General features: G+C 40.5%; 1 protein-coding gene across 1 annotated transcript in view; it reads left to right on the top strand.

Moving 5' to 3' along the window:
* The first annotated feature begins 3,239 nt into the window (after positions 1 to 3,239).
* LOC135488159 (pyrokinin-1 receptor-like) overlaps positions 3,240 to 24,063 on the top strand; it is a 94,658-nt gene continuing 73,834 nt past the window's right edge. The window contains exon 1 of the mRNA XM_064772633.1: positions 3,240 to 3,857. Coding sequence (XP_064628703.1) covers positions 3,518 to 3,857 — 340 coding nt within the window. The 5' untranslated portion in view covers positions 3,240 to 3,517. The remainder of the gene's footprint in view (positions 3,858 to 24,063) is intronic.

Below are 24,063 nucleotides of genomic sequence, written 5' to 3'. Positions count from 1 at the left end.
ATGGATCTCCACGGGTGAGTATATTCAAGGATGGCTCACTTGGGGTACTAAACCAGCATAAAAGGAGAAAGGTCATAGCGGGAACCCAGTTGAGAAACATATTTTTTTCCCTTTCTTGAATGACGTGAGAGTCAGAAAGAAGCTTGAAATAGCCTTATCATCTAAAAGTTTCTCCCAAACTCTGGGGCGATGGATTTATTTAGTTGATGATCTGACAGCAAATTTGTTGGCCAAAGAAGCATCACTTGCCAAAAAACTAAATGCATGTTCTGCTTACAAATACAATTGTGCTCGTACTAGCAAATTCCATGGTCTGCTTTTAAGACCTGTCATGTTCCCACTAGGGTTTAGTATGCTGTCAACGACGAGTCCTTTCGAGAGTACGCCAGAATATTACATATATAAGAAAGTGTCCTTTTTTGTACATACTTCAGCGATGAAATTAATGTGATAACAGAAAGAATTTGATGAGGAGGCTACAAAATTATCGTCAGGATTATCTTCGGATGAAAGTTGCGTGCTTAAAATCCGACCACATGACGCGCGCTGTGTTTCCCTGGTTTTCGATATAAACCGGCACGTAAACGTTGTGCATCCTACAAAACATCCCAAGGACAGAAAAGTGTTGTTCGAACGAAACACTTTTGATACTACTGCGTACCTTTCAGTGAAACAATAAAAAAAGAAACCCGTTTCCTCCAACATGGTAAACATCTACGGAAAACGATATAAAGAGCATGAGAGGTGTATGTAATTCATAAGCTGAACACCTTCACAGGTGATATTTTTGTTGGTGTAGAAAGAGGATTGATATTTTTTCGATCCTACCTCAACCTGGTAAGAATCGTTGTAAAGAACAGCATTATCACAAGACACCAATCAAGCTGAGTGATAAATACCATGATCATACCGCTATAGTGTCACTGTCATGGTTGACACGATTAAACCAATGCTCTTGAGCAAAAGCAGCAGCGAATGGAGAGGTTTAATCAAATATCCCGAATTGGGATGTCCGAGGGACGTTACCTTGTCCATTCTGATGTAGAATACAAGACAAATGACCATTGAAGGAGGTGCTAGCCGTGGTCTGTCAACACTTCAGTAAGGTTAAGGGCGAATAGGTGAGGTGTACTGTTGTACGCTTTTCAAATCGTTCTAAATCTGTTTGGAGCGTAGATCCTCTGAAGGCTCTCGCCTCTTCAGTTTATTTCTTTCCAGGTGCCGTAAGGGAGTTTTCGCACAGCCCCCGAAACTCCAACGCAAACACCTATGTCATATTGTTCGACACCACGAGCAAGGTGTTGGACAATGAGTTTAGACCTTCGCGTTAGCGTTTCGGGGACTAAGCGAAAATTCCCTAAAGGATTCTGCGTTCTCACTGTTGAACGCTTAGTCACTGAAGTCAGCATTAAAGTTCTTCTGACACCCTTTTTGCGGATATGACTTGCATTTACGCCCTTGCCCGTATCGACGGGTCTTAGAGGTTTGTATGCTCGACATTTGATGACATATACATCATTTGAGGCTGGAGTTGAGATGGTATAGCCGCAAACTAAATGCATTTGACTGGATTTAACTCGTTGGTGTGATATAGTGTTTTTTGGTTCCGTCAATAATAACACCAATAACAAGTCTGGAATTAGTATCAACTCATTAATCTTCAATATCGTCAATCGATCTGTCTTCGTGTTCCTTTGGGAACCCCCCAAAAGTGTCAAGTCTGTCACAGTGCAAATTAATGAAATTGACGAATGGGTTCTGTCTCTTCTGTGTGGTACGGGTAGGCTAGATAAGTGGAGTTAAAGTGAAATCAGTAAATAGAAATGATTTTTTTTCACTAGAAGAGATGATCTGTATGTAATTTAGCGAATTCAGATTGGAAGACAACAGTTTCGGAGCAAAACATTTGCAAGAACTAGAAGGCAAGGTGGTAGAATTGGGAGGAAGGGGGCACTTGAGGGACCGTTCATGGGACTGTTACTCCGCTCTGCTACCATGTAACGCCGCGCGCTCTTCTGCCATGTAACTACGCGCTGCTACCATGTAACGCCGCGCGTTGGATACGGGATGTTGGTTCTGATAGTGGGATAAAACCATCAGCCGATTAAATATCGCAATTAAATATTAAACCACCTGTCTGATCCCAAAATGTATGTTAAAAGGCCTAGCACTATTAAGTCCAAATATATAATTATACAATGTTTCTGGACACTGTAACAGGACGTTCATGTACCTTTCTACGCCGCACAACTTTCCGATTTTACGCATGTGTACGCTCTAGCCCAAACTCGGTGCACCTGTGTAGGTACCCAAAAGATCTGTCAGCCAATACTGGTACATCATAATCAAGGTGCGTGACCTAGTTATTATTGTGTGGATGTGTAGATGATTCCTGATTTAGGATTTAAGACCAGTTAATATCGGTGTAGGATTGTGACTAATTGATACCAAAAACGTATTAAAGTAAGCAGATTCCTCTTGTATATTTGTAGCGATACGTAAATCTAGGATTATGAAAATTCATCATTCGAGTAATGCATCAATCAATTCAGTTGACAAATCCATCATCCAATGTGGCGGCCGGGGACCATCGTGATTTATTGGCCGCCGATGCCACCACTTAATGCTGTCGATGATGGAGCAACCAAGATACGCGCCCTATGAATATTCAGTCAAGTCTTGATATGGTGCCACCATGCCGGTGGCATCAAAGACGGAGATACGTCATTGGGCAGGGTTAACACGTATTAGAGCAGAATCATTGGTTAACAACTTATTAGAGCAGCAGCATCATGGGTTAATAACCCATTAGAGCAACATTAAACCAAACCAAACAAATATGCCAGAAGATGCGCTGATCAATAAATATCTTAATTACATGTATCAATCGTATTCCGCGCTTTCTCATCGATTTCCCATTTGATTGATAAATCTCTGCCTCTATCTTGTTAATCTGATTAACCGACTCAGAAATGATCAACTCAATTTGCGCTCAGCCAGTCATTTCACAAGAAACCCTAACAGATAAGACCACAGAATGAACATGTGTTCTATCTGTCCTAATGCACATCGAAATGCATTTAAATATCGATGAATTATTTCTGTCGATTTCCACCGAGTTACTGTGTGTGGCGCAGTGAGCTATATCGAGAACTGATCGCTTGAACGACATCGATGAAGTAGTTTCATCGATTCCCACAGCATTGATGGCGCTGGTGTTATTGCCCGCCCGCGCTTGTTACCAGTTGCTGCGCTTTGCGTCTCAGAGAACCCGCGCACCTTGTGCCATTTTGCAAACGTTTGATTTGTTTGGAGTAAAGGTATTTCTGAAAGAAACAGAAAAGAAAGAAATTCCTGTTTACTTTTTAAGTGTCGATTTCTATTGTGCTCTACTGTATTTCTTTGTGTGTTTTGACATTTTCTCCGTGTTTTCAACTTCCTTGAGGATTAAATTTCGAGAAGAATTTACTTGGAATTAAGATCGAAGTCGTGCTCCACCCCTGCGGTGTCTTAAACCATGTCGTATTACACGAACGCAACACTGGCGACGGGGCTTATCGCCTACATTGGGAATAACCTGACCTCAACAACAAATTCGAGCCTTGTCCCGCCCGACATGGAAAATGGCACAACGAATTTGACAGATGATGAGATCCTCCGAGGCTTACTTGGGCCCAGGAGAAACAAACTGTCCACAACTATCATATTGACCATAGTGTACTGTTTGATCTTCGTGGCCGGGTTAGTGGGCAACACGTGCACGTGTATAGTGATTACGAGAAATAACTACATGCACACGGCGACAAATTACTATCTCTTCAGTCTGGCGATTTCAGATGTTCTCACCATTATTTTAGGTAAGTTTTATTATTAATACTCTTCTTTTCGTTTCTTGATTCAACCTTGATATGTTTTTGTCCTTTGTTGTCTTTTCTCTGAAACTTAAATGAAATTGTTTTATTTGACAGGTTAATTTTCGGTGATCGCCATAATTCCATATTGCTGTTGTCTTTTACATTAAAACTGTATAGGACTTTAATGAGAGCTGTTCAGAGTCCATCTACAGCAATCCGAGTAAAAGCTGTCTTTCTGGCTTTATCCAAAGCAAGTAACTTTATGACGACCACGATGACCATGCTTACATCGATCGTGCTCCAACCGCAACTGAGCGACCCGTGATTGGTTGATTTGCCTAGGATAAGTCTGTCGCGATTGCCGCAAGGCATACATGCGATAGAATACAATCTAGAACAAATTTTGTCCCATCCATACAACTGAAATTGCAGCTTCTTATTCTGAGGACGCTAACATTACATAGCGTTGACCTTCTTCTGGCATTATAGATTATTGATCAATCTCGAGTTAGTCTTGATGCATTTTTAGCAGATTAATATTGATTATCGAGCTATGCCAACAGCGACCAGGGCAAAAACGACCAATGGAAGTTTTAATAGAGATGTGGGAGACTACAAATAGAAGTGAAAGTTAATTAAGATTAGATTTAGAAACGCGTCGAATGGAGATGGAGAAGGCGATAACTCAATTTAGCTGCGGATCCAGCTTTGGCTGCAAAGACATATCAGAGTCTTCCTATCTCGATTTACTTGTCGTGGAAGCAAGAAGACTCTGGGTATCTATCATTACCATCAATCTTCTCCAGAACAATACATTTGTTCCTAGGATCCAGCTGCTTATCTACTTGTTTGTTACCGATTTTGTAAGCTTTCTTGATGTCTCTGATTAGTGTTGTCGGGAATGGCGTTTTCTATGTCAAAAGGCGCGCAGGCACCCGGCGATATTTTATGATTACAGTTCACATGCAGTCGCAAACTAAAAGCAACCCTAGGAGCTAGCGCGTCTCATAAGAGTAAGACATCTCTGTCCAGGCGAGTGATGACAAATATGGGGCATATCGTGGCAAAGATGGGGCAAACCTTTGATTAGTCAGATATCTGTCTAAAAATCTGGTTTCCTGAACAACTTGAGTACTGGTGCAGTAACATTGTCAATGGTCGTCTTGTCAGAATCAATGTGACCCCAATGGTATCTGGTGACCTGAAGTGGTTTGACAACAGCAGATGCATTACTTCTAGCCAACCTGTCAATTACTCGATAGAAGGAAAACCGTCTGTACCCAGAATTTAATTGCAACTCATCAATAACACACCAGAAGACTTGGACTCTTTATTGATTAGCAAATGATTGTAGAAAAGAATGCTTGGGTGCCTGTCCGTGATGGCATGGCAGTTAATGCAGCCTGCGGTGTCCCCTCCTGCAGGATGAGATTTGTAATTTTAATGGAACTCATTTCCGACAGACGCCATCATGATTAATTGGTTTTTTAATCCAATTTTCTTATTCGTTTTCACCATGATCGGAAGATGAATTCTTCTGACATTGCCCAGAAAAATATATTTAGCATGGTACTTGATGAGTTTAAGAAAAATGTGGTTACAATAACAAATATGATACTTAGTTATATCAGACGATATTTCCTACTTATATGAGTTCTAATTCTGGATTACTTTTAGCGTTGTAAAATTATAGCAAGGAGACTGAGACTGCCACTCATCAATGAATTAATTGAAATCGAAAACCATCGGATTTCCATTGTAGTGGCATCAACTTTCATCCTCTGAGCCAATGATACCCATATTCCATATTTCAAAGATGTAATTGATCGCATTCATCAGTGGCAGATCATCCTGATGTACATGTAGGAAGAGATTCATCATGGAGTGTCTCTGCCTGCTCGGGCTGATAGCTCCTGTACCTTGATTGATTAGGCAGCAAAGATGACGAAAAATCCTAATCCTAAAGGAAACCTACACTGCGTGCCGATTCATCGACTGAAGGTAAAATGCGTTTGTAGAGAAACTGTTCAATCCTATTGGTTTTCATTCCTTACCGAAGACCCGGGAATCGTTATTTATTTCATGTTTTTCATTTAAACCCGTCGAACACTGTTCACATGGTTACACTTTCTTGTGTCAATCTTTGCGATCTTTCAAAAGAATAACACGCCGCCGTCACTTTCATCCTCCACCTCGGAATCTTTTCAATTTCATTCCATTTTTTAGCGAAGAAAATACTCAATTTACGAAGTCATATCATTTTCTGAGATGATTGCAATATGAACTCTACAAAAGACGTCGTTTGTACTTGGCGTCATGGTATTAACCATTGACGTATAGTCCAATAAAAAAGCAGACCCTTCCGTCTTTTAGATAGGCGATACATTGCAGTATGGCGCTCCGATGCTGTCACAATAACGTAATAGACAATGAACTGCATGTGAGGTAATCACCAGTTTAGAAAGTTTACTACTTTCAGCCAGTATAGATTTTGTGCCACGACAGGATCTCTTTGGTTAACAAATATCACTGCGGAGTAAGACGAGTCAAATGAGCAGCCCAGCTTTGCCATGCAATGAATTGTTGATCTTCTTATGAACAAACGTCCTCTCAACTGAAGTAATGATTTTCCTACGTTGCTTTTAAGGAATTAACAACGGCGTACTCCTCTCGAAGGGGATTACTGATAGAGTCATTTCATACACTGGTAAGGTGATTGGCGATGGATAAGTGGTTGTATTGGTGGCCTTTGGTAACATTATAAAGCCTTTACATGTATAATCACAGACACATTTTGAATAACCCCATACGTGCTTTAGAAAGACGTTCCATCAGTGCTGCTTCAGTGACATTATAAAGGCATTATGTAGAACTCCTACATACATTATTGGCGCAGCAGCGAGGTACAAGTATCAACAAGTGTTCGAGCAAGCTTACTCCGTTGGTGATGACTTGTACCAGTGTGTTGATTCAACTGACAGAACACGCATTGTCATCCGGTTGATTCCACTTCTCTGCGGAACACAATGGAATTTGGATACGTCTACTTGGGCAAAGGGGCGTACGATCAACCTGTTGTCCCTAGTACAGTTATCCGTATTCCATTGTGTTCAGCTGAAGCGAAACCAACGGGACGACTGACAATCCGTGTTCTGTGTCAGTTGAATCACCACACTGTGTACGCGCCAGCCATCTTATGCTGTGTTGATGTGGTCAGTCGGTGACTAAAAATATGTAAGCAACATTTACTGCGCTACACATGGAAAAATATAATCTTGAAATAATTTTACACAGAAGATGCACCAGTTAAACCGCATGAAACGTCCGAGGTATCTAATACTTTGCCAGAATCGGACAAAACATGACCAAGAACGGGTCTTGGTTTGAAGCACAGAATACGGATTACTTTTCCCATTCATTTTTTAGCGTGCAGAGCTATTTTCACCTGAAGTGCCCAACATGTGCATTATCCTCAGTTGGTTCAGATACCTCCGTCTTTTAGTGAGCTGCAGGCAAAACAATTAATGCCCTTGAGGGGACGTTTGATGACAGATTGTTGAGCTTATTGAACAAGACTTGAAGACAAAGCCCGCTTCAGTTGCCGTCATGAAAATCAAATTCTGATAACACAGCAAATGAAATATTCATGTATTCCAATAACTCATTTATGGAAAAAAGTGTGGCACTGAAGGAATCGACAAAGCCAATAAGATAACTGACATGAGGGTATAATTAACTTGCGGGAAATATGTTGTTGAATCATATTGACAAAATTTTATTTCGAATGCTGTGTTGAGTGCATTTCTCAAAGATGTTGATTTTGCGCATTATAGAACAAAGAGAAGTTGCGCAAATCAAATGTAGATGCGATGGCATGGTATGGTGTCGCTTTCAGCCTCGTTGAGAGAACATAAGGCAGTTTGTACAAACCAATTTCCATATTTGCTATTGGTGATTATCCACTCTTAGAAATAAAAGGTTCTAGAGCTTTTGAAAACTTCTGTAGGTTTCACGGTAAAAATGAAAGGTTTTGTGATTTTGAAAAACTCAAAAGGTTTTATAATTTCGCTGAAAAGGTGTATATTTGTGTTACCCGAAAAACCATTACAAGTTTTTCAACAGCTCGAAAACCTTTATTTCTAAGATTTTCCGGTTTGGGTGTGACTGACGCAGCCGTTGGAGAGGAGTTTTAATACCATCTGCGCGACTCATTCGAAGCAATTTACATGTACATCCCGTCATGTCTGGTATCTCAGATAAAGTTATAGTTCTCATAGCGGCACCTGACACTTCAATGTGATAATCGAGAAACACATGCTCTGTCATGGCTTTTCATGTACCCTCAAGAGGGCATAACATGGTCATTCTCTATCAGAACATGCTGAAGGCAAGAGTGTCGCATCGCTTCATTGTTTAACATTGCCAACCACCACCACAGACAATTACTCAAGGCAATGCTGCGGTCAGGTGCGGATCTACAGTCCCCGTGTTCCATGTTCCTCGGGTTCGAGGTTCACCGATAAAAATGTGGTAAATGGCCCCCGATATAAAGTCGTTGCTACATGTATATGTTCCCTGGGGCCTATATTTCCGCGGGTTCTACATGTTCCGGGTCCTACATGTATGTTCCCTAGGTGTGTTTCGGTCTGCAAAAACAATTTTCAACAAACTTTTAATGGGTTTACTATTCAGAGGCAAAATCATTATGGGTCAGGGTCTGATAAAACCTTGATATAGATAAAGTTGATATAGTTTAGACTCTGACGTTAACCAGGCTTTTATATCATTCCCGTCATTTTCCATAGCGGATGTCTCTTTAAAAACAATACATTTAAAGTAGGGGAAGAAATTCATATGAGTTGTCTGTTATATTACTGAATTACACAAATCTGATTGTTATCATGCCTCACCAGTTATAAATCAATAAATAATTTCTTATTTTCATATATATAAAAAAATCGACGACCTTTCTCTGTTTCATGCACCTTACTCGTGTTCCAAGTTTTAGCTCTCGAAGGTGGCCTGTGTATGGCAATAATTTGCCAGTTACGAGCCACTCTCTAAAAATGTAATGCAAGAGAGATGTTGCGGCACTCTGTAGCAACATCGGTCAATTGTTCAATAAGTTGTATAAGATATTCGCAAAGGCTAAACCGCCAGCGGCTGACCTTTCTCACGAAAGATACGAAGACATCTTCCGACGGAAACAATCAAACATAAATCCTTTCTCGGTCGGTTCTACTAGTGCCCTGCAGGGTTGCTGCTGCTTTTGATAATGACATTGATATCCAGACAGCGGTGTAGTACTACATTTGACTTTATTAAAACTCTCGAGCTAAGCTCTCTGACCAGCTTTAGCCCGGGGTGTTTCATTGCGATGTTGATATTTCTCGTCAAAAATATGATTGATGCTACGGGTAAGAGGCTTTTTCCCTCTTTTAATTTCTTACAAGCAAACCAACTTTCGGCGATCACCGATTAACCTTCAATTATACGTTAAACGAAACCGAAGACAGGTTTTTACGCGAACTCCACTACACGACATCACGATTTCGCCGTCTCAGTGCGATCACGATGCTCGGTCCTCAATGCATCGAGAACGTGCAATCGTCACAGGTGTTTACATCCGATATTTGCCATGTTTGCAACGTGTAAAATAGGCGTACAAGATCGAATAACACAGCTTCTTGAGAAGTGCAACCTTCGAATCATCGATCCGTTATACGGCGTTTCCGTGCTTCTTATTCTAGACCATGTTACGATGAGTCTGATTGGGTATTGTTCGCTAGAATGATGTACCGGAAGTACAACATAGGCTAACAATACCACTTTTACCTTTCTTTGTTTCCGTTATTAGTGCACACGACCTAGCGGCTTTGTTTCCAAATGGTCGGCGGTAAAATCTGATTGCAAACCGCGCGCCAGGATTAAGCAACCGAGTCAATATCAGAAACACTTCCGCTGAAAATTTCTTGCTTTAACGTAACTTAAACCGTATTCCTGGTGCGTGTGCTCAGTTCAACGGAACTTGCGGTAAACATATGTTTACCTTTTTGTAAAATTATACGGTACACTGTTTACATATTTTTGTCGAATGAGTAATCAACTAATGATTTCACGGTGTGCATGCTAATTCGATTAGGTGATGAGTTTGTGAGACAACCCATTCCCGTGTGACATAAATAGGGCCACATTCGGGGCAATACGACAATTTTTGTAAGTGTTGCTCGGCCGGCATACTTTTTCCGGGCCATTTCCACATTTCCACAAGCAGCCAGGTATCTTGTGAAAACGAGTGACGGCTCCTGACGCCATTCCTATATGATCTTTCTATTCTTAATTGAGATTATTGATTAATTTGAACTTCCTGTGTTTATCAACCTATGACCATAGTATCAACTCGCTCTCGACATGTGACTAGGTATGTGTTGTTCTCCTAAAATAAATGTTATTAGCCTATGGAGTTCTATTTTAGGCGTAGAGATTGACAGGATTATTGATCTGGTAAATATCTTAGATTAATAAGTTCCGCCTGTGACAGAAATATACTCGCAGCTTATCAATCAAGGGGACAATCGTCTTAATTCGACGCCATTTCGTTTTTTCTGAGCTAATCAAAGATGCCAAAATATCGAGATATCAACCAAGGGAACGTGCCTAATATAGAATATATATTTCACGGGGAAATGGCACTGCTTGTACAAAGAAATCCGAAAATGTCAGGGATATTTTGTCAGTACTATTTCTTTCCTTCCTACGGCTCTGAGTCTGAGTCTGGCAAATTCGGAAAGCTTCAGGCGAAATATAACATTCTGTTTAGCTGGCACATTTTCTGTTTGGGATAAGCAAAAGTCCAAGTGCCCTTTTCTCGTAAGCTGGAAGTTAGCTATTACAGCAGCACGTTACTTTTTCCGATCCAACATCCTTATTACATGTGCATCATTTATTAGTTGTCACAATAAGGCGATGTATGTACCAATCAGCTGTGAATTGGTTATTGCTAAACCAGAGCTTTGGCTAGACAACATTGCCATGGGATGCCCAGTTTAATTAATGTCATCGTCGTGTGGATCCAATCTAAGCTTTACGGCGCCCCTGTATGCTTATTATTCCGCGGCGACATATTGACATTAGTGTGTTTACTTCATAATTTCAATAGCCAAGATAATCTGCTGTCCAACACCCAGGTATTGATCAAAACGATAACAATAATCACAATAATAATCACAATAATAATGATATTCTTATTTATGGTACTATAGCAAAATATATTTCAAATATGCCATGCCCCACTTTTTAAACACAATGATTGCTCAAACTATGCTTTATTATTACCCTTGGCTAGCTATGGGCATGTACATTCCGTATTCAAGATCAACTCTCTTGAAGTATTGCATGTCCGAACAGCATGTGTTCAGCGCTCAGGACAGGTATTGCAATTGACGGTCTCTACTTGCTTGGGACCGATTTACTCCTGGTTGGAAAGAAGCGAGCTGGGTTTATAGGTGCCTTGCTCACGGGCGCAAGCCGACACAGCAGTGATCCTTCCGCGAATCGAACTCACGACACCCTAGTTATTGGCCCGGAGCTCTAACCACTATATATGTCACTTATTTCCCATAGATAAAGGGTGTACCAGAGACAGAACAAAGCGATGTGTTTTTGAGGTTTTTCGCACCAGGGTTGGGTGGCGCCACAGTGAAATGTAAGGGGGTTCAGGATGAGCGTCCAAGGAAACTCGTGTCGTGTATCCAATACCTATATTAAAAGGTTGCCCAAGTTTGCAGAAGTGCCAGCCAACGACTGAGAAACGGGAATCGTCGACATGATATGCTTCTTATTGAAGTTGTGCCACAACGAGATGAAAGTTCCTCTTTGAAGATGAGAATGAACTGGATTTGACTTATCCTCCACTCGGGTGCCTTCACTTTTGCAATCACTCGTCCTCTTCATTGGCTATCTGACTTTCATCTATCATGTTAATTGTCTCTTCGTTGCTAATCCCTCGTGATATAGTGCCTACATGCTACTAAATCAAGAGATTATACGCTGACACTAACTTACTGATTTAGTCGGAGGCTGTCCCATTTTATTAATGGAATTGGATTTTCAACTTCAATCATCTACAGGGTGACCAAAAAATGCAACCTATGTCCATGATAATTCACAATCATTTCGGTATCAACACCAAATTTTGTGCACATTGAGTCTGGACCAAGTTCTAAGTCGTCTTTGTATCATGCCATTTCTAAGGAAATGGTTCAGTAGATGAGAATCGGATTTCAAACAAGGGATGTGAAATTGAATGCAACTGATACATGTACACCCGGCTCAAATCTTTCTTTAAGTTTTGCCAAAGCAGCACGCCTAAAAAGACAACAACAGAATCATTAGAATGAAAAGAGAAATAGCAGAGATGGAAATAAAAAGCCGCCCATTCCTTTGACCTGTGAAGGAAGGTATTTGTGATATTGTCAGTTTGCTTGTATGAAATGTGGTTGAAAGTTATCCGACATTTTCTTTGAAATCATGCTGATTTTTCAGCGGTGTGGGCCAATCCTAAAGTCTGTGTATGCGTTTACGTAGAGCCCACCTGGATTTTTTACCATAGTCTTCAAAATGTATTCCACACAAACCGTTTGAGCCCATGCTTGAAACTTTCTGTGATAGTCAGGCATAGACTAGTTTCAGTGTACACTGTACACAAAATAGTCGGTCGGTACTCAAATGATTGTGAATTGTATGGACATTTTTATGGGCTGCATCGTTTTGGGTCATCCTGATCATTATTGTTATAAAATGTACCCTTCACCGAGATGCAGCTCTCAAATCGAACCAAAGCTCTTCATCAACCATCGTCAGAGAAATCCTATAAAAAATTTACGAAAATAAATAACCTTGAAAAATCAGCGAGTTTCAAATCAAATTGATCAGTCTTTCGCACCTGCCAACAATAATCTGCAAACTGACTTCTTTTCAAACTGAATTTTCCGGGATTTTGCTTTCTATCATCGCTCATTTACCTCGTTTAAAAGCTATTTGTAACTGGCGATACAAATAGGTTGGAATAAATTGTGGTTTACTGGAAATTTGGTCGGTTTGGCACGTAAAAAACACATCAAGGCCGTGTTTCTTCATTATCGTTGTACACATCATGTAACGGGGTTTCCAATAAAAAGTATACGATATTTCCAACACCTGGTGTTTATTACAGACAACATCAGACATATTGCAGCGGTCGGATATTTCTTTTGTTTAATGTGACGTAGGTGTGAAAATAACCTGTATTTCAGAATGTATTTTTAAGCTTTTCTGGTCTGATCGGCTCTAGTCCTCTTACATACGTAAACCGTCAATCAGCAATTTGAAATTCTATTATTCGGTCTGTTACTTCTTCAATCAAAAGGTATTGACGCACAACGAATGTTATTATTGAATTCAGTGTTAAAAGATGTTGGTGTGTATTAAAAGACGGCAAAACCCTGAAAAACAAATACCTTCAGTGAGGCCAAGTGGTCATTCTGGGTCCCCCAGATCGACCACACTTTTTTCTTGATCATTTAGACTGTTAAAATTGCATGCATTACGTCAGTGTGCATACCAAAGTACACATTTATTTCGTTACCATTTTTTTTTAATCAGGTTTCATCGAGTAAAAACATCAGTAAACACCAAACTCAAAGAAATCCTACTAGTATACTTTTCGCGCTCCAGAGCCCAAAACAATGCAAAAAACATTTTTTTACGAATCGAAGTTTGAACGGAATAAAAATAATCACACGGAAATCACGTGCGTGACGACTACCGCAGCCAACCACATTTTGCGTGACTCATTTCGCAGTACAAAACGTCAGTCATATTAATTCTTTCGCGTGTTTCTTTTGAAACAACTATCTGTTTCTCGGATGTGATGCACCGAATGCCTTATTGAAATTTTCCGGTGACTGCCCCTAAAGAGGATATTAAAAACAGTTATCTGCGGATCGAATATCTGAGTCAACTTCACCGCACTACTTGTAATAAAAACAAAATCTAAGGATCGATATAACCTCATAAAATTGTCGCAGTGTATCGGTATGGCCAGGGGCAATTATGGATTAATCTAATCTACACTTGCCAGGGGTTAGGTAATATCATATGGCTGGACGAGCGATGATATAGTTTTTTCCTTAAAAACATATGATACGTTCGCAACATTAAAAAAATGCCAGAAAGTAGACGTGTATATGGTCTTATTCATTATAGCCTCTTTTTTTGGACGAATGATTTCTTTTGTGTAGGCCTGTCAAATTACTAGCATATTTTCTCTGAACGTTTTCACGCCCGGTGGATCATCGAATGAATATACCGGTTACGGGCCAAAATGGACTCGTCCGAATCTTTTGTCAAATGAATTTTAGAGGGGTATAATGCACTCCTTACACCCCTCAAATCTGCCATCTACAACAGATGTAGGCGGTCTGTTGCTACCGAAATTTATTTTTCTCATTTTTAAACTGAATGAAAATAAATTCTGCACCGCAGTTCTTAAAGCAAGTTAACTTTACCGCGCCTTTAATATCGCACAAAAGACGGTCGGTTTCACATAATGAATAAAACCTGCAATAAAAGAATGGCATTTTGGCGTATCATGTTGCCCGACAATGCTTCGTCCTTGTAACTTATGGAATACGATATAAAATATCTCTGGTGACATATTTCGGATAGACATTTCTTTCTGGAGAGATCGTCACCAATTTCTATATAACAGCCTCATATCGGAATAACAGAAATTTTTTGCATTCGCCAAACGAAACTAATATGGATAAAGGCCGATCATCATTGGTCATTTTGAGCGTCAGAAACATTCTACATTATAAATTCTTGCAAATGGAACATTTTCCTGGTGAACAATTTTTCGGTAACGATGAGTTTCATCGGGCGTTCATAAACGCTATTTGAGGTCGAAAATGGTACGCTCCACAGAGAGAGCAATTTGGAAGGTCTTCATCGGCTATGCAACAAATTATACCGACTAAATATCAAGGTGTTAACAGCGGTCTTTAATACCGATAAATATATCAAATTCTATCGCACCATGATAAAGATTAAGCGGGCGCCAGTAGAATGAATCTACGCTCCTTCTTTCATATCGAATAACAGACAATTGCACGCTTGAATGTAATCAATTCGCTGTTTTGCACCAAAATCAGCTTGAAGTTGTGTAAAGGCTGAGTGTGTATAATCCATCCAGCCTCAATACACAAGGTGTTTCCATAAGTTTCAGGCTTTCTTTATTGTACCTTTGTCTCCAAACGATGTTTTACATTCCGGTTTGAAGCCATGTATGTATGATTGCAACCGCCAAATAAACAAAGATAGAATGATTTTCAAATGTAAACAAGGTGCCCAATTGACTGACCGTGCTGGCGTCTGGCTACGATCGATAGACCCGCCCGATCTTTTATAGTTGGAGAAATTGAGGGGTGTAAGGATTGCATACAGCCATCTAAAAGTATTTCTAAAAGATCGTGTGTGATTGTTACCGGGAATGTATTACCAACTCACGTACCGTCGTCGCATCGATAGGGCTCCGGTGCTACTCTAGCACGGACGGTCATCGATTGGGCACCGTGCTGCTCTAGCACGGACGGTCATTGATTGGGCTCCGGTGCTACTCTAGCACGGACGGTCTTCAAGGTTTAGATTGGCATTCACTTCATTTTGAATCAGTTCTTACTTCTTTAGAATTTCAAGTTCTAGCCTAAATGGCGGTACCTACATGTATGATCAACCCTTAACCAACGAAGGTAACCTTTAGTCCTGATAAAGCTTTCTTTATCTACTATACTAGTAAACACAGGTAACCTTCTGATGAGCCAAATAATGATTGGTAATCGCCGATCGCACTTCTCTGGCGCAGTGTCAGATACAACAAGGGATGTTTTCGCTTGGAGAAAAACTCTTTCAATAACAGTTACTGGCCTAACAATGGTAAAACCAAAGGTAGGCCCAAATATTTCACATTCCGACAGATAATAAAGTCAGATGAAAGCTGTTTTGGAAGCCGGAGGGAGAACGTTAGGTAGAACCAGGGTCTTACCTAAAGACTCTGGTCAAACGATAGAATTTTCTATTCATTTTCTCGACAATCTATGCCAGTCTTGCTGCTGAAACTGTCATGTGTACACGTACTTCGAATTCAGAGCAAATAAAACTCCACATCATCTAATATGTGGCGATGGATAGGTTTCGCAGTCCGTACGAAAGACAACGTACGAAATATACAACAGTCAGTGGTCTCAAGTCCAATGCCAACTTATTTACGCGTCTTTCTCGTTGTTGGCAGAATAGTGGAAGCTTTCAATTATATCGATCGATCGCCAATTGTATCCTGTCATATCCATTCTAAGAAGTCTGTGCCCAGGTTTATGACTGGCATTTATTAAAGTATAACTTGAAGACCGTCAACAGGATATTACCTTCCCGAGTAATTTTTAAATAGATGATATTGAATATCAAAGAATAGGAGTGCGGCGAGCCCTCTTCCTCTATACCGTGCGTATGTCTCTCTGTGACCATCTGGACGAGTCACGGGATAGTCGTACAAAGCCATCTTGCGGGTCTGGCTGAAGCGAAGTTGGGGGTCCTTGCGTGCGCCAGTGCTGCAGAACAAACAAGCATATTGAATGAACAGATCGCCATCAATTATGTGGGCCCATCTCGAAGAAATCTCAAGTGGGAGATTGGCATATACTGGTATCGCTGAACGTTACCTTAAATGTATGTCGGCAGAAGACAGTTCTCTCCCTAAATGGTTATTGGGTATTGGTTTGCTATTGCCGGTGGGCGGATGACAGTGTAGCTAATTGGCGTTCCCCGTGATTGCGAATCTTCGTCCAAGGTAGAGTCATGACAGTGGCTTGGCTCGAAAATGGCTTTTTTAACTCATTTAAATGTCAGAGTGGTGAAACATAGCCCAAACCGAGGTCGTTTCTTGAAAACATGCCATCCCACTTAATCGTCTTCATTCGCTATTGTTTGTGAGCAAGTGGCATGCCACTACGGTTATTATCGGTTATGTGATCCAATCTTTTGGCCCGGCGTATAGAATCTCGTCTGCACTAACCTGAATAAGAAAGATAAGACACCAAGACGTTTGAATTTCCATGAGAAAGAACATTTGGCAACCCGTTAAAAAAGAGTGATGACCTGGCTGCATTTCAAAAGTTTTCGCTCTTATTGAAGTCCGATATCTTCATCCCAAGTTCTCATAATTTGGGAAAAGTAATAAATAAATCCCGCTATCTCCTTCTACACCTACATGTATATGTATTGTCGTAATTCCATCATCACAACGTAATTTGACTGGTGTTAAAGATAAAACCAACAAGAACAGGTTTTATCATAGTTACTTACTCGTTACATTCCACATCTTCACTGACTCTCCCATCGATGATCTCTGCCCTGACACGTACTATAATACGCTCGGATATCTTAATTAAATTCCAGCCAGGATTTAAGTTCGCCTGACTGAGGTTGCCCATACGAGTTGACTACTTGATTGATTGGTCGACCTACAGCTAATATGGCTTATGATTGATTGGTTTTAACTATTTCATATCGAACATGGCCGGCATGCAAGCTTCGAATTTAGAGATCTCACGCTCACAGTATTGAGTGATTGATACCGGATTTGACGTGGCAATTGGAACATTAGGGATATGACATGATGGGAACATTGCGAGGCGAAACAGAGAAGCGGGATGTGCTCCACATTTACTCTCACCATAAAGGTGATCTTCATACTCATGTGAACATGATATGTGTCTCGGTCACCCAACCACTGACTAACCACTTCCGGTGTTGCTTATCCTCGATGATGGGGCCGGACGTCTCGACCACAAGTCTACAAAGGAAATTCCTCTACAGACTGCTTGGTTTGACGTTTTACATATCAGAATAATGATTCGCGCGATCATTCCACATCTTACCATAACATCATCAGTCCTGAGAAAGGCATTGTGAATAATGGTAAAACTGTTCACGAGTAAACTTGAACATCTTCCTAACCTCTTCATTAAAGTTCCGGGCCCAGTTGATCAAACGGTGTTTGAGACTTTAGTGCAGCTTATCAAACTATCGTTTGATCACTTTCAATAGATTTCATTTGCAATAATAGCGTTAGAACTTACATATGTAACGTCAACGTTAGTGCTTACGCCGATTGAGATTCAGGGCCCAGATCAAGAAAACGGTGGAAAAGGAAACACAGTTTATGACGAAATGGCATTACCGGTTGTCCGTTTTGAATAGAATAGCAGCTTTGTACATCTTACATGAGCCTAAACAAATCCTATTTTCTTATGGAGCCATCCGCCTACGCCTTTCTCTGAGCTCATGCTCATCTCTCGCGGCAATCCAGTGGCAGAGGGAATAGTCAATCCCGCAGACTATTTTATTTCATTGGTAAGCAGAGCAGATAACATTGTTCTTGTGGCTCGCCTTTCCATAAAAATCGCATCATACAATCATGTTAAACAAATCTGCCTGAACACATCTTCGATCAGCGTCTTTTAGCAGTCCAAGCTCCTTGTACGTACTTCACCAAAGCAACTGGCAAAACGAGTGATCAATCCTTCACACAATTCATGTCGATAACAGAGTTCCTTTTGCTATGTTTATAAAGTCATAACTGCATCTACAACATCATAACATCCACACAACGACAATGTGACAGTTGGATTGTATGGCAAACATCTCACGATTGGGTATGATTGCAAAGGGTCAGAGATGTCAACCGCTCTATATGAAACGTCAAGCGCGTGATTGCCAATAGTTCTAAGGCGAGACGGCACATGTTTAGCCTGATTAACCAATCTTTGATATTCCTGTGCGAATGCTAAAAGACAGCGATATAAAAAGGATTTGTGACGCTGCTGTTTGCCCAAGACGAATATTGTCCAATATCGTCGGATTATAACTTGCTATAAGTAAAGCTTGATAAAAGAGATAAAACTCCTTATACAACTTCAGCAAGATTTTACAACATATACAAATGGATAGCCGTCGGCTTCTCTTCCGTGGTGACGACCATCGGTATTAAGTCCGAAATGGTCGATTCTGGCACGTTTTCAGTACATCCAGTACACAAGCGAAATAGTTCGGAACCTGCATCCTGGCTACACCGTTAACAATGGTCCTTCAAGTTTCTGAACAAAGGTTTTTGAGCTTTTGAAAAACCTTTAGTGGTTTTTTGGCCAACACAAATATGCACCTCATTAGAGGGTTTTATTGCTATTCGGACTGTACATCCGCAATCCACGTGGTGGCTCCATTCTCCTGTTGGTATTTACAAGATCTTCGTCATCGCTAAGCGCCATGGGTGAAAAATAGCAATCAATGAAAGTGACAATTGAAACAATATGTGAATACAACCAATCATGTCGTAAACCGTCGGCGGACATGTAATCCGATAATGATGAGTAAAATGATGCTAGACAGATTCGTCCTGTGGCAATCAGTCTGTCTGAGCTTATAGATAATGTAATAAAAAACTAGGTTTCATTTCGAATGGCATTCTCCGGATAGAGAAGCAACCCACTAACTTTTATTTGTCACATCACAGACAGTAGAAAGTCAATAGTTTGTGGTCACATCAGGTCTAATTTCACTAATCCGTAAACAACAAATCGAAATTGGTGGATGCCGAGCAAGTTCGGTCGAATCGGGAATCGGTGTGATCGATAAAACAAGTTGTTCTTTGCTCTATCAAAAAACGATCCATACAGGTTTAGGTTTGGGGTTCCGACAACCTGTTCCAAATTTCAATGGTGTTCGACGAGATTGCATGAGTGCGTGTGTATGCATGTAATTTCTGTGTCTTAGCAGCTGCACTACCTCCGACATCTTCACCCTCTTCATTGGATCCACTCCGGCGACCTGAACTCCGTGACGGGAGTTTACGGATGGTTCAGAATGTACCTCCAATGGCAATCCCCGTCTCAGACTTTATAGATTTTTTCCCAATCAGCCGAGTGCCCCGACAGCGTACACGAAAGAATGCCACAAGATGACAGCCAATAGTTAAGACATGGGAATGCTACAGTAGACATACTAGAGAGAAGCAATTACTAGCTCTGCCTTCATCGTCGAGGAAGCCTCCCTATAGATCTAATTACGGTTTCAAACCGGCAATTTCACTTCAAGCAAATACGTTTAAAGCTGTTAGAGCAGAAGGTCGGGACCCCATTGAGTTGATATTTAGCCTTATAGCCATTTTCGCGCTAAAAGAGATGTTAAGACCTCCACCTTAAATCGCATCTGGGATATTTTATTGAACATTCATTGAACGATTGATGTCAGAAGCAATGCAAAGACACTGTAAAAAGCATCGAGGCCCTTTTCCTTTTCCTACTTCTTTATGTAACGAGCTTAATGCATTGGCTACTGCTTGACTTCATTCAGATTCTCTACCTTGGCTCGGGGAGCTACCACTCACGATTTATTTACAGCGAGAAAGATGGCGTGATACCAACCCGGTACAAAGTGTGCTTTCCTAATCTATTATTTGTAGACAATGGCTCTGAAAATTCCTGGTAAACATACAGTGATGTTACACCAAGTCAGTTACATGTAAGTTTAATGGTGTTATGGTTTAAGCGTGACTGGCTGCAGTTCAGCTATTTAAATTGGCTAAATGCACCTGGATATTTGATGGTAAGACACGCAATGTTAGAACCAGGTTATTGCTGATTGAGCTGATTTGTCATTATGCTAAACTTTCCCCTTGCAAGGTCAACAAATCTTTCTGAGGAAGCCAATTAAACCACCAATGAATCACACCATCATTATTCATTCTTTTTCAACCATTAACATCGCAAATAAATCAATTCCTCTTTTCCTTATAGCAATGCATTTCCTACCTTCAAAAGTTTAGGAAGCTGTGCGATGCGTGATTCAGTAATCTCTTCGAAACGCCATGACTCTTTTAGACAGATAAAGTGGGGATTCAAGAATACCATGCATACAACGCGTCCTCGAGGGTGCTGCAAAGGTTTTTAGGTGGAAAGTTGTTCGACCTTGTGATTGATAGTTATAATTCTCATTTTCTTTGTTTCGCGGAAAATCAAATCTTTGGCTAATGCAAAATCACTTTATCGTATGTGTATTTGTATTTATGGAATAAAAATTACTCTTTGTAAAAAAATTGTTCAATTCTCAAAGAGGAAAGATTAAATGTTAATAACGATACTCCCATTTTCTCTATATTGCGTGACCTTTTAAAAAGTCAAATGCCATGATCGATCACAGTTTAGACTGCTGACGGATATCCATTATGCATATGCAAAGATTCACTGCCGTGATAAGACCATGCACGAAACCAAGAGATTACATGCAATATTTTTTAACATTCGGGAAGACTTACGGAAATCTTTGGAAATATCTTTGCATGTCAGCCGGTAATAAAACAAACATGGAATTTAAAATTTAAAGTCAATTAAAAATTATTTGAATATTTCCTTGTTCTGCGCTTGGAATTGCTCATACAAGACATAAATGAAGGATGAGTTTAATATTCGGTCTTCTGTGAATAATGAAGAATCTAACATTTCTCGGTAACTTAATGTATACTTGAGTTAAAAAAATAAAAACAGTCGTAGCACGAACCGACATACGTTTATTAAGTCAGACAGCTAAATTACCTGAAAGAAATATGTTTTTTTGAAGTCAAGTCGCTCTGTTGACGAAGAGTGTGTTAAGTTTCAAGGTACCAGACTGGATTGAAGTGCAGAAGACGTCGATTCAATTAAGAATAACACGAAAGAGAAAGATGCTAACTGATAAAAGCAGTGTTTTTTGGCTTTCGGTAATCACGACACGAATTCATCTGGCCTGGCTCGTAATCAAAGTCTTACGAGTTCTTGTTCACCAGTCTCATTCCGCCCGTGCTGGGTCATACTCTCCGCGTAAAATGATACATGTACTTTGTCCTGTGCGTATCGCGTCTTAAGAGCGCTGAATTCTTAATATGACATTTTGTAACCGATCGGGTTGGTGTCCCTGATGACGATTCAAATAACACTCAATAACCACCAGAAAGTCGCGTCCCAATTCTTTTTCCTAACAGCTTGCCAACGATAAAAGCCTTTGATATAATTCCACAGCGAAATCTCATGGTACCTGAGAGTCACTCTTTGTATACAGCCTCAGGCACCTTGGAATCTTAAGTCAATTTATACGATACGAATTTTCTTATGCGGAAGCCTAGTTTTAAAAGGATGATAGTAATCTTAACAATATGTGACAGGTGACTGAAATTTATCTCGAGTTTTCATCCTTTTTCACCGTAGTTTGATGTTTGCCATATCAAACTCTCAAAAGTGCCAGTCACAACGTTGGCAGTCAGCGATTCCCACAGCTTGGTTTCGAGAACAGACCCTCTGGCCACGCGAGTATATGTTTTTAATGACATCTGTGGACTCTATTGAGTCTGTTCCCTGTCCATGACATATGAGCAACACAATCATGCATATTCTGGTATATGAAGAAAAGAAAGAAATTGGCCATCACCTCGCATATAACATTTCCGCTACCGCTGCATGTTCAACCTGCCTTCATTTCCGATGGCGATTTATACCGCTCTGGCAGTTTTGCGAGATAATGACGGGGAAATGTCTCTATGACCAATTACATTAGAAGCAACTTGTTAATTTAATCGTTATTACCTTGGATCTTCATCTTCATGCGGACTGTGGACATTCCAGTAAAGACAGAGAGACACTACATTTATCGGAGAAGACAATTGCCGAGTACAGGGTAAACGAGAAACTGCAGTGACTTTCTTATAATGGAGTCATCCTCCATACACATTTGCCAATAGGTCTAATGGGCGACCATAAGTACGCGCGCAGATTCGACGAGAAGATAGTTGATTGAGGTTATATGCAACACCTTCTTCTTAAATGCTGGCATAAAAAAGCGGTTTCTTGGTCATGATGCTTGGACAAAGAGATGAAGTTATTGATTATCTAGTGCTAAAAAATGCATCTCTAAATGATTATCTTCATGGCCCCGGCCATTATCATGTTTACTGATAACCCCCATCTGACTAGCAGCACACATGGCAAAAATGCGGTACTTTTCTCACCACATTTTCTCGTCGTTTAATTTCCTGCATCGACAAAGGGATACCAAGGAATGGTAGTTTGGATGTCAAGAACACACAAGTCCACTTTGCAAAAGGACGATTTTTCATGCGCTAATTAGATTAGTTAATGTGTTTTTTTATAGCCGAATGTCCTATCACAAAAATGGTAATCTGAAGATTTTCCTTTAATGTGATCCCGAACATGCCAAATTCCCAACTGCAACGGCAATCTCTTCCACTGGGGCAAATCAGTTCTTCAGCTTGCCATGTAAAATGGTTAGCAAGCCAACGCTGGATCGAGCTCGACCGGTAAAAGGGCTACAGCAAAATATAAATTCCCAACCAATGCGTTTGTCAGCACATTTACTTTCGGACTTATTCTTTTCTTCCCGGAACAGGTCACCATGGTTTGTTTATTCAACTCTCCCTTCACCAGTCAGCATATCTAAACTCTTCCTCCTGCAGTCAGTCTATCTAAACTCTTTCTTTAGCAGTTGAATATCCAGCAGCTGCATGTACGTAAAGTAAGATACAGAAACAATGTCGATTTGGAAAAACGAACTAAATTTCTTGCGTTGCGTCATTACACCGCCACTATTCATTCGGTTATTGCCATTTACTTACCAAACATTTTTTCATCAATCATGTTCCTTAGCCACTCCATTTCATGTCAAAGGATCTGGTGGTCCATGCTTTAGTCGGATTAGATGATAAGTTCAGGTTCTTTCCTGGCTGAAGCGGCTGCTGAGGTCAGGAGAATACGGAGGTGGCAAATGGCGGAGGCGGTCAATTCCGAGTAAAATTGGCCACTTCGCCGTTCCCAACCAAAGCTTCTTTGCATCAAGACTTTACATCAATCTACAGATTGACATGTTCTACGTTTAAGTCTACTGCATTTCCTGAACGCCAGGAGTAGGGCAGTTTGATGCTCGAGCTGTTGCGACATGGCTTAAACGCCCCCAAGCCCAGATGAAAAGGAAATGTTTTGCTTCCTAAAAAGCCAATCGGAGAGATGGTGATGTAGTTTCTCGCATATCATTTCATAGACTGATACAATATACGGTTCTTTGTCTTTGGTAC

This window comes from Lineus longissimus, chromosome 5 (genome assembly GCF_910592395.1).
Source record: "Lineus longissimus chromosome 5, tnLinLong1.2, whole genome shotgun sequence".
NCBI classification, from domain to species: Eukaryota; Metazoa; Nemertea; class Pilidiophora; order Heteronemertea; family Lineidae; genus Lineus; species Lineus longissimus.
The sequence above is the reverse complement of the archived record's forward strand: the minus strand, read 5'-3'. Positions and strand labels throughout refer to the sequence as shown.